Genomic DNA, 17,022 nt, shown 5'->3' on the forward strand with positions numbered 1-17,022 from the left:
TTTGGAAAGTAGCGACTCAAATCCTCCCATCAGCACCACTGAGGAGGAGAGCTCCAACTCTGCTACTTATTTCCTCAGCCAATTTTTTTTAACTGGGATTGACCTAGAAGTTGACTTTTAACCATTGAATACTGAGCACAACAAGCTGAAGGTGTTCCTTATTGCATCTTTTGATTTTTTTTTGTGGCCAGTAATTTTTAGGTCCAGAATTTAACAATTTTGTCCACGTCTTCACCAGATTGGTAGTCATGGCAATGCTGTTTTGCATGGGCAGTCATGTAGGAACCAAACAAAGGCTCTGTCGTTTTTGTCAAGAAATGAGGGTTCTCCATTGATGTACTGCACATTCATCAGAGCTGAGAAAGTCAGATAAAAAAAGAACTGTGCTCAACATTAACTTGTGTAATTATTTAACACTTATATTAATTGAAATAGCTATAGGCTACAAGGGCTATGCACTACGAAACACAATTCGACAAAAGTATACTATTAAAACTGTTTTATAACACATTTGTCTCAGGAAACAGAAGACTATGAGTGCTTATTATGTAGTTTCAATATCGTTTTTTTTCTATGTGTTTTAATTATTATTATTCAACAGCCTATAGTTTTTTTTCTATGTGTTTTAATCATTATTATTTTAAACATAAGAAAGTAACATACAACATTGCCCATTCATACTTTATATCAATGCTTTTAGATAAGGTAGATAATTTTGTCCGACAGAGTGATCATCTTCACAATCGACCGTCTTTGTCCCATTGACTGAGTTGTTGGCTGTACTTTTAGCGCCACCATGTGACGACTTTGCTAAATTCTGAAAAATATCTTTTGAAAAGAAGAATAGTGTTGTTGAAGGCAGTTCATTTTTGCAAAATTAATGTGCCCAACCAATTCTTTGTTTAATAATAAAACAAAAAAAGATGGTAAGCAACAGCAATAGGACGTAGCCTACAATTGCACAAACTGAGCATATGCGTATAAACACTCAAATGTATTGGTAGGGCTTGTTTTGTCGGTTTCTGCACACCGGTGAACGCTTTCCTATTGGCATAGCGAGTACCTCCCCGCCCGTCCGCCTCCGCCTGCAGGAAAACAAACGCACACGCTGTCATCTCAAACTAGTGACCACATCAGCTTGGAAACCTCCGCCGGCTGAGAGACTGCTGGCTCATCTATCGTTAGCTTTTGTTACAATTAGATTAGTTTAATCTATAATAGACAATAATTAAGTAGGATTATCATATTCTATAGTTGTTTGTTGAACTCGTCTTTGCATCCCGCTTACAATGGCTGATCCTAAATACGCAAACTTGCCAGGAATTGTAAGTGGCTACAGCTAGCAGACAGATTAGCTAGATTGCTACTTGGCAATGCTAGCTCTGAGCTGTGACAGCTGAGTTAGCAAACATCCGTGGTGTTTACTCTTTCATATACGTGTCATTTGTTAACTAGCATTAGTTATCGTACATGTGTAGTTGCTACAATTGTTAATGTGTTGTCTAATGATACAAGCCACCTAGCAAGGGCTAGCATATACGTGGTGTTGAATGGGCCGGGGCGTTGGCCAAGCTACTGACAATAAACGTAATATCTGATCGTTTGATATTGTTAACCTAATATTGTTTACCTGTTTTATTAGGCCTTTAATGAACCGGACGTGTACGAGACCGGTGACCTACCAGAAGATGACCAGGCTCAGTTTGAGTCGGTAAGTTGACGTTTCCGTTGCTAACCAAACTAGCTAAGGAGTGTTGACACTTTATATAACGGAAAAATATGACTAATTTACTGCGATAGGTGCATTATCCCTGTTGTGATTAAACACCTGAACAAGCAATTGCCTGGCTAACTATTACTAAATACATGAAAAGGCACCCATTGCAGCTTAACAGTACTATAATAATTGTGAAATTCCAATTAAACTATATCCTTATGTTTTCATATTAAAAAAATAAAGCCTGATCCTAAACGTTTTAAGATCACATGTTTGATCAGCTTTTGGTTTTATTTTTGTTTAATTAAAACGTTCTAATATATAGGAAAAGCCTATGTTTCTAGAGAAATATGTTTATTTTGTTAATATTCTATCAAAGAAGAATATGTCCTTTTATACATCAAGATGAGTGAGTGACAAAGGGAAGACTAGTATACAATAGATGGAAAAACTAAAAAGAAATGCCATCCATGGGCCTTCTGTGGGGGTTTATAACTAGGTCATGATGATGGTCTTGTGACTCAATGAAAAGTCTATTCTCACTGCCATTAACTGTAACATAAGCAGAGTTAAGGAGGCGTTGCTAGGATCAAATATTTTTTAGCAGTGCTTTTCTAAAATACTATGCAAACAGTTAAGGGAGGCTGGCCTAACATTGTTGTTAAATGTCTGGACGGTTTACTGTCCAGCAGATTGATTCCTAATTGGCCTTTTCCCTTCCATGTTTCCCCATTCGCTTTTCCCTTACCCTTGCCCTTGTTTTGACTCTTCCCTACCCCTCCTCGGAGCCTAGCTTGTACAAGTAAGACTGGCTCCATTTTACTCTGTGAGCTTAATGCCATGCTTTGTATGCATGGGTGGCCCTTGTTTTGTAATTCATCACTTCTTGATTGTTTTGAAGTACAGGAAATTGAATCTTTTCCTCTTATTTGTGTTGTTTCAATTAAACAATTTAAAGGGAATAATTAGGTTGATGGGTCTTCAGCAGCACTATAATAAGAAAAGTGTTTCTCTATTTTGTTTTGGATATATTCTTTTTTTTAACCTGTCTTCATGTTTAACAGTCACTTCCTGCCTAACCACATTATTTGGACTAACTGGGTATTTTAAAGATCCTTATACACTGTGTGTGATAGCATCTTGAAGGTTCTTTGCATGTCATGCTTGGATATATTGGGGTTTAATGTTATAATGTTAATAATTTAATAATTTGTGGATAATGCCTATTACTTTGCTTGTATCGTCTTAACAAAACCATATAGATAATTTATTCCCACATCTTTAACCCTCTCAGACCTTTGACACAGACTTTCCTTGTTCATCAATGTTCTAAGTCTGCCATCAGCTGATAAGACATGTCTCACCTTACAGCATTGACTTCCCTCTTGCATTGATGACCAAATAAATAATTGCAATTCGTCTCGGACACCCCTAAAATCACACTGTGTAATTGTGACTTTAACTTTAGCATATTTTTTTAGGAATTACTCACCCTGATGAATGATATTTGATGATTAGAATTTGTGTAACAGACATCTTTTTTTAGACCTTTTTTAGACTCCCTTTAATCACCCTACAACCTCCTGTTACCCTTCAGTTTGAACCATGGATTGTTTTTAAACTGCCAACCCCCCTGCATTGATAGCTTAATGTTGTAAGACCTACAATGCCCTCCACAAGGGCATATGATCCCACTGCATATAAAAGTGCAGTGTGGCATCAAAGGAGACAGGGGCTTGTTTGTGTAAATGAACCGGCGTCTTACCACCCTGACTCGAGTCGGGGAAAAGAGAAAGAACTTGAGAGAGCAGTCTGAGCAGAGTGTCTCCAGGGTTGTTAGCAGCAACTCTCAGAACACTGCTTTCTTTCTTATCTTTCCCCAAACCCTGGCCAACTGTTCCTGTGTGCATGGCATGTGATAACCACATTAATCTGTGTTGTCTCTCTCTCTCCCCCCTACTTTTTTCTCTCCCTCTGCTCGTCCGTTACTTTCTCTAATTCTCTTTGGAAACCCAAGGAGCTGGTAAGAGCCTGACTAACCCCCCTCCTCACTCTTCCTCCTCTTCCTAACATCCGTGAAACTATCTTGTGTGTGTGTGTGTGTGTGTGTTTTGTTGGTCTGCCTTTAAAAATCCAAATCTGTGTGTGAGCCCAGACTCATGTCATCTACCTGTATGTGTCAGTGGTGTTCTAATCTTGCCCTTAGCCTCTAGTTCATCGTATAGGATGATCAATAGGAAGTTTTGATCAAATGATGCACGTTTGTTTTTTTCTTCCCCAGAATCACTCATCAAAATACCATCATTTAGGCATTAGGTGTTAGTGGTTTCCTGCTTTTCTTTCACATAACATTGATTTAATAGTACATAGTAGACTTATACCATACTGTATAGCTGACACATTCTTATAAAAGCTAAACCGTTTCAAACAGCAAAATTCTTCAATCAGGCCTGGGTAAAGCTATAGCTGTGATATCATTTTCACATTCGTCTCTTGCCTGCTGGTACTTTAAATTATGTTGAAATAATCTGGTTCTGGACACAAATGTTGTCCGGAAGCTCTTGCAGATTTTCATGATTCATGGCGACAATGACTTTAATTCCTGAGGGTATATCACTTTTGTAATAATTCATCATCTTTTTAATCATACTTTCGGGCAATGATCAAGTGTTGAATTTCCTCTCAGATCTTACCAACCTGTCAACATATTTCAAGTCTACCTAGGGCTTTGAGACTTTTGGCTCAGTAAGCCAAGGCAATTTTTCAAATCTTATCTGTCTGTAAAGAATAACATTCAGTTTTAAGATGTTCATTATATTGATCTGATGTTCTTCCTGGTATCTCAATGACAGGAGGAGCTCTGCAGTGACAGTGTGGAGAGGATTGTGGTCAACCCCAACGCAGCCTATGACAAGTTCAAGGACAAGCATGTCAACGCCAAGGGGCTCGGTCAGTTCATAATGGAAAATACATTACTGTTGTCAAAAAATTTAGAAGGGTACCATCATCTTTACTAATCATATAGATAGAGAGACTCAACAAATAGAAACATATTCGTAAACTATTGTGGTTTACAGAGGTGTTTCTCTAACTATCCTGCCTTTTTTAATTTAGATGTGGTGGACAAAATAATATAAATACTTGTCTGTAAAATGCATTGCAGTTCAACAGCACCACAAATAGCAGTCACCTAAATCATCATAACATTGAATCAACACCTCTTTAAAGCAATTTCAAAAAGACTTACTTGTTATGTTTTATAATCATTATGGAGGTATTATGAAGCTCTGTTGTTACACTGCATTGCTTTTAGATACAAATACATTGTTTTGTTTTTTTGTTTCTGGTTGATTTATATGCCAGTCTTGTGACCAGTTCATTATTAATAATAACTTAACAATACTGTCAACTTTCTAGAAAAGCTTTTAAATACTCTTAATGGATAAAGAAATATAAATGATGTCATGCTGTTCTGTCGGAGGTGCAAGAAAACAAGTCCATCCCATTTTTCTTCTGGCTCTGGTTTGATACCGACAACCAGTTTGCTTCTTTTTCATTTTTTCTTTGTCTCCTGTTCACAGACTTCTCAGACAGAATCAGTAGAAGCAGAAGAGTGGGCTATGAGTCAGGAGAATTTGAAATTGTGAGTACACTCTGTTCAGCACAAATTCATTACTTTGCTTTTTAATCTTTTAGAAGGTGTTTTCTGATGTTGTGTAATATTCATACCATTTCTCTGCAACCTTGTTAAGCTTGGAGAGGGCTGTGGAGTGAAGGAGACACCTCAGCAGAAGTACCAGCGTCTGGTCAACGAGATCCAGGAACTCACTCAGGAGGTGGACACCATTCAGGTGAACGAACGAAAACACACACACGTACACACGTGCGTTCAAGCACACACGTGCGCGCGCGTTCAAGCACACACGTTCAAGCACACACGTTCAAGCACACACACCCTGCCTAAAGGGCTTGGCAGGAGATGGTCCTCTCTGATTATCTAACCTTTATCTAGCTGTCTGCACACACATTTAATAACACAGGGACTTCCTTCTTTCTGCTCCTTGACCATGTCAATATGTATTCATTCAGGGGAGTGCAGCCTCTCAGTTCAATTTCCAAGGTGGAATATATATACCCCCGTTCTTACTGAGACGTTAGCTTTATATCATGTGTGCACCGAAGCCTTAAATTTGCCCTGGAAATTCGTTTTTTATTGCTTTTCAGACTTTTTTGGAGTCCTTAACGGAGTAACTTATCCAACCTTGGGTGTCATGGACTTGAATAAGCACAGAGAAAAGTCCCCTGCTCCCAACACCAAATTCTAATTCAATCTGTGAATTTGTTTTTTCTGAGGGATTTCATTGGCTCTCATTGGAGTAATTGAAATAAATGACTTTTTAATGTGTTGCCATTCGTCAGGGTATTGAATGGAGAAAGTCGACTGTTATTTACTAAAATAGACCAGATTGATTAATAAAATCACATTTGGTTGATGATATTGTGCTATGTTATCATGCAGAAAACACCTTAATCTGAAAAGTAAAAGAAGGAAGAAAACTGTGTTTTTTATTTAGTTTGGTTAAGCATTGTAGCTGCCTAGAAAAGCCAATTCTTACCCAAAATATTGGAACATGAAAGATCTTTTTGTATAATAACAGCAGAACAAATCAAATTCATATGCCTTTTACAAAAGTGCATGTTTACATTAATACATTTCCTTTTTTTTAATTTGTCATGGAACACATTTTCTCTGTGAATAACATACCTGGTTGGCCTGGACAGACTTCCAGCCATCGATTTCATCAGCCTCTGCATTGTTTTAAAGAAAGCAACTGAAAATACTCATTAACTAAATGACCGTGGTGCGTGTCTGTTTAAAGGCTGCCACAAAGGATAGCAATGCGGAGGAGCGCCTGACCCCGGTGGTCCTCGCCCAGCAGGCAGCGCAGCTCAAACAGCAGCTGGTTTCTGCCCACCTGGACTCACTGCTGGGACCACAGGCACACATCAACCTGGCTGACCCTGATGGAGCGCTGGCCAGGTGAGCTGAGAGGGCAAGAGAAGACAACAAAGCTAGAGGCATAAGCATCTGGAGTCAGAATCCTGAGACCCTGACAGAGAGGTGAGGTAGTAGACAGAGAATGGATGGAACGAGCTGAGAGGGAAAAATGAAGCCTGAAAGTCAACAAAAGATGGTTGGAGGGGAGAGGAGGGGGAATTGATTTTAATGAGCCTTGTGTAACCCAGATTAAAGGGAGTCGTAGAGTAACTAGGGCAAGGCAGTACAGCTGCTATCAATTGCTCACATAAACCCCCTTATCTTGGTGTAGCACTACCCAGGGAGCACAAGAACCAATCACAGATGATCGAGGAAGGGACATAAAAACAGGTGAGAGATTAGCAGAGAGAGCCCATAGAGAGATTGAAAAGATACTGTCGGTCCACAACTGAAGGTAGAGATAGAAAGAGAGAGTGAGAGAAGGGCAATAAAAAGTGATGAAAAGGATGCTCACCTCGACCTTGCCAAAGCTTGAAAAGAGTTGTAACAATAGAGAGGCAGTGGGCACAGCAGCACATGGAGCCGATAACAATATTCAACACCTTTTGTGTCTCCGTTCCCCCCCTTCCCCCAGGCGTCTGCTCACCCAGCTGGAAGTGGCCAAGGGCAGCCGTGGCAGCTCTGCAGGAGACAGCAAGCCCACGGCCTCAGCGAAGGGCCCAGATGGAGTGGTTCTGTACGAGCTGCACAGCAGACCGGAGCAGGAGAAATTCAACGAGTCTGCCAAGGTAAAGTGGAAAGGGAAGCGGAGTCGAGTGTCTGGGATGAGTGCACTCGACAAATGAGCAAACGAGCCTGACATGTTTTTTTGTTTCCATTCTCATGAGAGGAATGTCAGAATATTTGATGGCAAATAAGGGAGACAAATCACAGAAGTGCGTGGATGTTTGTTTGTGTGTCTCGTGGGATCTGTTTCACCACCATGTGTTGCCTTGTTGTGTCCCTGTAGATGGCGGAACTGGAGAAGCGTCTAGCTGAGCTGGAAATGGCTGTTGGCTCAGGATCAGACAAGCAGGTACACACAGTCTTTGCACACACACCTCGCTTTCATTCACACTGATTCTGTTCATCTCCTCCTCTCTTTCACACTCACACCAGTCGAATTTCCATGCTCCTGTTGCCGTGTAACCATCCACTCAATGTCACTGAAATACAATCTCCCACTTGATTTATGTAAATGATAAGGGTGGTTTAATTATTTCCTTTTATAATTGATATTCCCTCTTTGTGTTTATGTTGCAGGGACCTCTGAGTGCTGGCGTACAAGGAGGCAGTTTGATGGTAAGACTTCCTTGTTCTGTGGCTGTATTCATAACTCTGTGCATCTGATGTGCAGCCAGAGAACTGGGTCATACTTCAAAGATGAGTGACATCAGTTCCTCAAAGTTTGTTGATGTTGCCAGCAGTGAGAACACAAAGTTTTCTTCCTAACTTTCTAAATAAACTGTGAACATGTGCACTTTTTGATCAGGACACCATAGAGCTGCTGCAGGCGAGGGTCAGCGCTCTGGACTCTGCTACTCTGGATCAAGTGGAGGCCAGACTGCAGGTAACTAATCCACCCCAGCACGAGTAGAGTGGATTTGATTTAGATAGTCAAGTCAGTTGCAACCAAATTAACGTTTTTTTTGCTTTCTTACGGTGGGGTAAAAGGATGAACTCGAGGTGTCATTTATTTGTGTTCAGTATAGTCGAGATGAGCCAACCAGGTGCAACAGCTGGCCCTGCAATTCTGAGGCTTATTGAAAACTTATATCGGATTGCATTTTATCCATCTAAGAATGGTTCAAATCTAAAAACAAAGACAGATACCAGCCTTTTCTCTGACTTGTGTTACCTACTGCATCCTGCCGGCTAAAATGAATCAAGAGGTTGACAAGAAAGTATTTTATTAATATTTAGACTTCAGCTATGAAGGTGCTGTTAATTTTCAATCACCCCCACACCCTGGAGAGTTATTGAAACTCGATAAGAAAGTGAGCACTGCATTTGCTTTGTGGTGTTAAACTTTTGAAAATGTACTTTCTAAACTTTTAAATTATGCCATATTTCTATAACGTTGGGTTACCTGTGGCTCCTACTGGAGAAACTGTCAATTTGTCACAGTATTGGCATTAATCATATTATTATTTTTTTTCTGTAATGTACCAGCATGCCTCTAAAACAATACCTCTCGATCAAAATGAATGAATTACTTTCCGTCCCTCTCACATTCAGAGTGTCCTCGGGAAGATGAATGAGATCGCTAAACACAAGGCTGCCATTGAAGATGCTGAGACACAAAACAAGGTTTGTAATCCCTGCTCATCCATCACTGCAAACTAAGTGCAGTAATTATCTCAGATGCTTTCACCCAATGTACAAAGCAATTCACCCTGCTGCAAGGTGCCTAAAATCAAAACAAGCTTTTATCAGAAATGTATAATATAGTAATAATCCAGACAGCCTTAGTGACAATCATTGTAGAAGGACTTGTCAGTGCCTGTCAGACGTACTCAAAAGCAGCATTGAGTTGTAGAGCAGTGAAGCATTACATTACATTGCATGAAGCAGTCAGCGCTAAACCAGTCTTATCACCAGGCAGTCCTTTTGATAGTTTGTTCATTTTCAGTCAGTAATGAAATCAACTTTTTTTCCAGCTTTTCATGAGAATCTGCTGTGAGATCAGTGTGATTTCCAGGCAACGTGTGTATCTTGTTAGTAATGTTCTCGAGTGCTGTACACTTATAAGGCCAGTAGAGGGCAGGGCATGTTAGTTATATCATCACTGTGAATAACAAAATCATTCAGTGGTTTCTTCTTGATACTTAAGGTTATTTCACGTTGCTATAATTTATTGTGATGTTGTAAATATGATGTGTGACTTAATGACTTGACATTATGTATTTGAAGTCATTAGACCCACAATTACCAGACCATACAAAACAGCTTGAATTGGAAAAGGGACCTTTTCAAGCAGTGTGAGGAACACGGATATTCCTATTATTTGCTAGCACAGCATTTTAAAGTCAAGTTTGCTAATTCTTATTATACCATTAAATAAGGTATCACTTATAGTACCATAGTTATAGCGTCAGGACACAGATAAAACCTGTGACCATGGATGAAATAAGACTTGTTATTGTTGCTGGCCGGTTTCGTCTTTATATTAAATGTGTCTGTATGTGTTTCCCTGGCAGGTGTCGCAGCTTTACGACGTGGTGCAGAAGTGGGACGCCATGTCCACCTCCGTCCCTCAGGTGGTGCAGAGGCTGGTCGCTGTCAAGGAGCTGCATGAGCAAGGTAACACAGAACCAACAAGGTGTTAGCCCTAAGACTTGCTTTGTGTTCTACCATTATCCTCTAAAACCCAAGATGCTACTATTTGTTGAAGTTTACCCCATAATATTATATGAATGCACTGGTTTTGAGAAATTGGATCATATTGCCAATATTGTAACAATGTTGCTCTAGGGGCAGATAAGGATCATAACAATGGAAACTTTGATAATTTATCTTCTATTCTTTTACGTGAGGGTAAGAGAACCTTGGAATGACACCCATGAGGGTTCAAGGAGAGGATGTATGTAGGTTAGTGGGGGGTGGGGAATGGCATTAAAGATTCAAAATATGTAGGGTGTAGCTACAGAACATAACAGGCTGCGAACCCGATCACATTTCAGGCAGCATCTGTGCCGGGAAGTAGTACTCGGCCGGGAAGATTTGCATACGCAATGGCGAGCGTCTGAGTGCGAGACAAAAGATGAAAACTAAGCGAAAATTGGGTTTCAAACGGATAATGGAATTAGCCTAAACCATGGCATTCTATTATAACAAAGGGCAAAACTCGAAGGGAGCCTCAAAATGGTAATAGAATTAGACTAAATCTAGTAATACTGTTAAACACCCCCTCAGGGAGAAAGAGATGCATGATATTATAGATCACATTATCATCTTTTTATTATTTATCACATGAAAGCAGAACCTTGGCATTAATAGATTATATTGATAATTCCTTTCTGAGAGCTGAAAGAGGTCATTTATCATCCCGACTGTCATCGCACCAATCTGTCACAGGCCGCAGCAAAAGGGTTTTTAACTCGAGCAGCACTGATTTTTCTTTTTCTTTCCGGTTCCCTTTTACAGAAGAAGGGGGAAAACTAAAATAATCTTTTAAGCAATCAGCTTCATGTTACATCTGTCTTGACTCCCCTTCACTGAAAGCAAAGGCAACATTGCACATGTTTTAACCACACATTTGTAAATCTTCTTTCTCCCTTTCTCTTCACTCTTGCCTCATGATTCTCCCCCCTCCTCCCCCACCATCTCGTAGCGATGCAGTTTGGCCAGCTGCTGACCCACCTGGACACCACTCAGCAGATGATCAACAACTCTCTGAAGGACAATAACACTCTGCTAACACAGGTAACACGTTCAGGTTCCTTTAAACCTTCGGGACAACATTCATCTAGTTACTGCGGATCTTTACTTAAGCAGAGTTTAATGTTCATGTCGAGCTACAACAATAGGACGATTGAAATGAACAAGGCCAGTAGAAATGCATGCTTGTCTCACTGGGGGCACACACAGAGATTTCAAACAATCTCTTTGTCTTCAATTGCTCTCATATTACAGGAACAAATCTCATTCTATAGTCAAACAAATAACCAGTGTCTTCAGAGTTGGAAAGATAAGTAGCTTTTCTACTGAAGCCGTTTCACGATAGAAAAGGTTGGACTATTAAAAATAAATGAACAAGTGTCCTCCAATGAGACTTAGTGTTATAAGACGCAGCTTTTCATAGCCAAGAGTAATAATCTAACAAAAGAGACCTCTCTAAAGCCTCAGTCAACCTGTGCCCAAACAGTTCAAGGTCTCTGGATAGATGCCTTTTCAGGTAAAGCCTTTCTTCTTTTTTTTGCTGAAACTTACAATCTTCTGTAGTCAGAAGATGTATGGTCTCTCTTTCCACTGCATTGTATTCTGATGGGAAACATCCTTTGGCTTTTTGAAGGTTCGTTTTAATCCATCAGTGACATGGTTTCACAGAAAACATCATTTCTTTAGTAGGAAGCAGTGTTTTTCTGTAGCCTCCTGGAACCACATTGCTCTATGAAGATCTTAAACTTCATTCTCTTTTCCCCCCCTCCCCCCAGGTTCAACAGACAATGAAGGAGAATCTGGGGGCTGTAGAAGAGAACTTTTCTGCACTAGATGAGAGGATGAAGAAGCTCTCCAAATAAATGGCGGCATGGTTCAGACCAGTCCAGGAGAAGAGTGTAGAACATGGACAAATATGAGCTGGCTGCAGAGCACCGAGGGGGGTTCAACTCTCCGGCCATCCCTCTCATGCTCTCTACTTTGCCTTTTTTTCACTGAGAGGAATGTTGGAAAAGTTGGAATAACAAAAAAAAAAAAGGAGACCAAATGTTCGTGTCCACCCTCCTTCCTCTTCCTTTCATCAAATTGATATAAAATGAAAACACATTTGTCCACTCTATACATGCCGCTGATTGCAGTCCCCTGTTTAGCTTGTTGAGTTTTAGTTTTTTTTTAATAATTATTAGTATTAAACTTATGAAATTCCTCCATTCCTTTCAAAACGTCCCACCCTATTGCCGAATTGTACTTTAAACTTTGCTCAAATGAAATAGATCACAGTTTTGGTGGGTTGATGGATGACACTTGTAAGGTGTTTTGAACTGTATAGAAAGTGTGGTAGCTGGAGCGCCTTTGTGCGAGGGTCAGGGCCAAGTCAGGGAAGGACAGCTTGTAAATATGCCTGTGTACCTTATTGTTTCTTCACACTCAGTCGCTTGTAACTATATTATTATGACTGAGACCAGACACCACGGACAAACTTTGAATCTGCTTTGTCATTGCCTACAAGTCAACTGTATTGTACATCTGTGGTCATGGAAACGGATCAATAAATAAAACGAAGTGCGATAAGCTCGACTCCCTTTTTATGATATAATGAGAAGAACACTTCAATGATTAGTCTTTTAACAGCTGGCGACTTTATACCTGCTTTGGTTGGATGGATGGAAAAAAGTATCTTTATTAATATACTCTATTAAGTTTCTTTTTAACAGAGCATGTGGACTTGTCTTGTCCGACGCCTGAACAAAAATGCATAGGCTGATGCAATGTTACCGTACTGATGTATGAAAACACGTTCTGCTAGTAATGAGTCATCAGCTGTTGGTACGACGATGCCATGACACATAATCATGTAACCACCTTTTTAAAGAGTGACACATTTGAAATCCGCATCTTAATTTAATTCCAATCTGGTTGTAATACAAATAATTCAGAAAAACATCCTCCCTTTTGTTTAGCTCTTATATATAAGGAATTGTTGTGTTCATTTATGAACACTGGGTGGCAGCATAGCATTTAATAATAAAAAAAAAAAGGTAAATCCCTCTGAACACTGTTATTCAGCTTGAAAACATAATGCCAAATAGACTCACAAACGAGGTTAAATTCTGCTATACACTAACATACAATGTTTCGCTGCCATAAAACTTCCTCTTAATAAATACATCTAATAAACACCTAAAATGTTAAATCAATGCTATTTGTATTCACATTGGTAATTGATAACTTAACATTCTTGACCACCTAGATTTCTTTATTTAAATAAAACGTCCAATAATGGAAAGAATACATTTATCTTTCAAGTATCAGAAAATGTGAGGTGGCCAAGAGCTTTAGGGGCCAACCATGCAAGGCAACATCCCCGGAACATGTCCAGACAGGAACCTTTATTGCCTGTCTACATCCATCTCTCTAGTCTCTCTAATGCCAAATATCTAATAAAGGCATTTTTAAAAAGTCCCAATTACACATTTTTATGAAACGGTATTTAAAATATAATGAGATCAGTTTTATAAAAGGCAAACACTTAAACAAAACCTGACCATGACAGACCTACAGGAACATAGATGATGAAGCATTCAGTCCAGAAATATGAAATTGATGGTTTTAAATGAATCAGCACCAGAGTGATACTTAATTCATTGTGAGTACATTACCAGGAGGCAATCAGTGAATATCTTTTAGCTCAACCTCAAGACCATCTGGCATTATAAGCTTTACAAAACACATTCAAACCTTTCTCATGCTTGATGTCAGGTGACAGTATTAGAGACAAAGGCACAGACAGGTGCTGTACAGTAGGGCAAGTATCAGGTGTTTCTGCTGAGTCATCAATACGCAGCAGCTCATGTGAGTTAAGTAACTGCCGTTACAAGCCGCTACACGTGGAGTACGTTACAGAGCTGCCAAAAGAAACATGTAATCTTTAGAGGTTAGTATCATGATAACATCCTCCTATAAAATCCTCCTCTTCTTGATAAGCCTTTTTAACATGCTCCTGAATTTGGATCTAAATCAGACACAACATATGATACAAATGTGTTACCGCCTGTGTATTTCTTCTTTAGCTGAGTGTTAGCAACTTGTATAACATCTTTTTTTTAGAATCAGAGGAGGACGAAGTGCTGAGTAGCTTACTGATTCCTCTAATGGAGAAGAGTTCAATACTGTGCTGCTCGGAAAGGACATATCAAGTGTGACTTGCAGGGAACCAGATCCAGAGCTCCAACTTAGAAGGGAATGCCCCAGATGAGCACAGAGACATACCGTGAACTGTATATCATGTTATACTGCATTTGTCCTTCTATTTTGGGTGAGCTAGATCGGGTCAGCCCCATCTGTTAAGACCCAATTACAAACTGAAGACCATCAAGAGGTCAGCCCAAAGTGCTATTACTGTATTACAATTATAATTGAGACCATTAGCGCTCTGTGTGGTCCAAAACACAAACAAGGCTAAAGGAAGTAATGCATTGAATTAAATAATAACCTCGATTAAAAAACTGGGGTATTATCAGAGAGCTTTTCTTAACATTTAAGCTCCAGGAATTTTTCAGTCAATCGCACCTTCTCAAAGTCCACAGCACCCGTTACTCCATTGGACAAAGTAAATATGTAAGACCTGAGGCAGCAGAGTGCAGCTGAACACAGAGGAGGCTGTAGGGAGCCACAATTGCTCCAAAATCTGTTTCTGGTGCTAAAATTGTGAAAACCATGAGAAGAGGAAGAGAAGGATGGAGTAAGAGCCCGGAGTGTGCCTCGCTGCCCACCTGTTCAAACAGGCTTTAAAGTTTAATCACCCATGGTCTCTGCTTGGGCTTGTGATTTTTCCCTTTTTCTTATGTCTTATTTTGTACACATAGGGTGATGCCAAGGAAGAAAGGACTGTTAATAGTTTAGATATTGACAATAGCACATGTCTGTACTTTCCTGAATGTATTACAATGTCCTACTGTATAGTGGAGTATTTAACAACATTCTAATGTATTACTTTTACTGTACAGTTAATGTTCCCTTTGTTAATTTCACACACACGTATAACAACCATTTAAAAAATAAAATGGTAGAAAAGGAAGAAACAATTTAATCAGATAATAAGCTGCGGAGAAGAGAAAGAAAATCACACAAGGGCTACTGGACATTTGTCACAATTTCCTGAATGGGTGCGGACAGGTGAGCGTCTGTGGTGAGGCAGAGAGGAGGACAGAAGGAGTGGGCGGAGGTAAGTAGAGTAAAAGGATGGATACAGTTGTGGGGCAGATTGGGAGGCGTGTAGCGAATGAGAAAAAGAGAAGACATTTAAAAGAGGTGCAGACATAAACAGGGTTTTAAAGGACTAACAAGATTTGCTGCAAAGTCGTCCTTGAGCTCCAAACACCGAAATCTCAACAAGTGGATGTGACATTTAGCTGTTAAATCTAGACGAGTCAATATGGGATGGAGTGGATATCTTAAAACCCCCGGAAAAAAACTGAAATAGTAGTTTTCTGCTTTACTTGTGTGCTGGACATCTCACTTGTACAGGAGGATGATAGATGGAGGGTCTCCTGAGAAAATAAAATGCATATCAGTTGATTGATGGGCATCATCCAGACAATAGGGAAGTGTAATATCGGCTTCATCTGAGATGGAAATTGGCAGAGGAGATTAATTTAGTAAAAATGTGGATGTAAAGATTAAAGAAAAAGCACTGTAAGTAATAACTGTTGGCAAATAATGTAATGTATGTTGTCTGAGAATCTCCCTAATCTATCACTTCAAATGACATTGTCATGTCATTCCACACAAACAACACACATTTCCCCCCAGTTTTCACTAATAGAGAGGTTCTGGGAAAAAGAGATAAAACAGACAAAGGGTGAGCCAACAGAGAGGGAGAAAGGGGATTTACTGTATCACCACTACTTGTTAACAGCTGTATCAGTTGGTCTTAGTTCAGAAAGGGGAAGGATTCCGACAGCTGGTGTGTGTGTGTGTGTGTGTGTGTGTGTGTGTGTGTGTGTGTGTGTGTGTGTGTGTGTGTGTGTGTGTGTGTGAGGGGGAACTGGGTGTGGAGCCTTGACCAAGGGCAGAGGACAGAGAGAGGGAGTGTGGTAGCTGGAAATTCCCCAGACTCTTTCTGTCTTTAAAACAAAAGAAATAATGTCCAACATGTCATTTTAAGAAAATATCAACAACCTCTGCTGTCTCAGTGTTTTTCCTCATCGATTGTTGTCAAAATGTCAAACACCAGCATTTGTGAGAAATAAATGTGGCGGCAAGACAAAGAGCGAGCAGAAAATAAAAGATTCTAAATCTACACAAGACCATTTTAAGACTTTAATTCTAATTATCATTGTGAATGTTGTTCATGTTGTTCACTTGTTGATACTAAATGTATATCATAAGTTAAAGTCTGATACAGTTATATTTGCATAACTGGACTCGCTTGTTTTCTTGGTTGTTTACAAATATGTGAATTAATTAATGCCAGGTGTGTAGACATTGTGTACCCTCAAAGAAATATCTAAAAAACAAATGATTATCTTCAGTTATTTTTGATTAGGCAGACAAAAGGGAATTTGGCAAGGGGTACAGAAGGTAAAACATTATAGAAACAGCATAGCAACTGATATTTCTAAATATAACCATCAGTAATGTCTAAGTCTCATCTAAAAGCTGATCCACAGGAGCAGACAGTTCTCAGTTAAGGTTGCTTGTTTACACCCAGTGTCATACAAGGATAACATAAAGAGTATAAACAATATATTATACATTTATATCATGTTGTTCGTTTATTTTAGTTTGTGTTGTTTTTTATTATATTTGGGTATCAATTGAGAATCAATGAGAAAAAAACAGGGAATGTCATCGTCACACTAATGAACAAAGCAGAAAAAGTGCA

The 17,022-nt window shown here is 39.5% G+C and overlaps 1 protein-coding gene across 4 annotated transcripts; it reads left to right on the plus strand.

Annotated features, from left to right (window-relative positions):
• Positions 1-1,115: 1,115 nt before the first annotated feature.
• Positions 1,116-12,707, plus strand: dctn2 (dynactin 2 (p50)). 4 transcript variants are annotated; one of them, XM_010797718.1, is made up of 16 exons: positions 1,116-1,325; positions 1,643-1,711; positions 2,511-2,519; positions 3,735-3,740; positions 4,570-4,666; positions 5,299-5,360; positions 5,470-5,568; positions 6,598-6,758; positions 7,351-7,504; positions 7,726-7,791; positions 8,019-8,057; positions 8,248-8,325; positions 8,994-9,065; positions 9,956-10,058; positions 11,089-11,180; positions 11,912-12,707. In XM_010797718.1, the coding sequence occupies exons 1-16, from the start codon at positions 1,290-1,292 to the stop codon at positions 11,996-11,998; spliced, it is 1,230 nt and encodes a 409-aa protein (XP_010796020.1). In that variant the 5' UTR covers positions 1,116-1,289; the 3' UTR covers positions 11,999-12,707. The 4 variants fall into 4 exon arrangements, with proteins under 4 accessions (XP_010796020.1, XP_010796021.1, XP_010796022.1 ...); XM_010797719.1 differs by lacking the exon at positions 3,735-3,740; XM_010797720.1 differs by lacking the exon at positions 2,511-2,519.
• Positions 12,708-17,022: the final 4,315 nt, after the last annotated feature.

This window comes from Notothenia coriiceps, unplaced genomic scaffold (genome assembly GCF_000735185.1).
Source record: "Notothenia coriiceps isolate Sejong01 unplaced genomic scaffold, NC01 NC01_scaffold00038349, whole genome shotgun sequence".
Taxonomy (NCBI): Eukaryota; Metazoa; Chordata; class Actinopteri; order Perciformes; family Nototheniidae; genus Notothenia; species Notothenia coriiceps.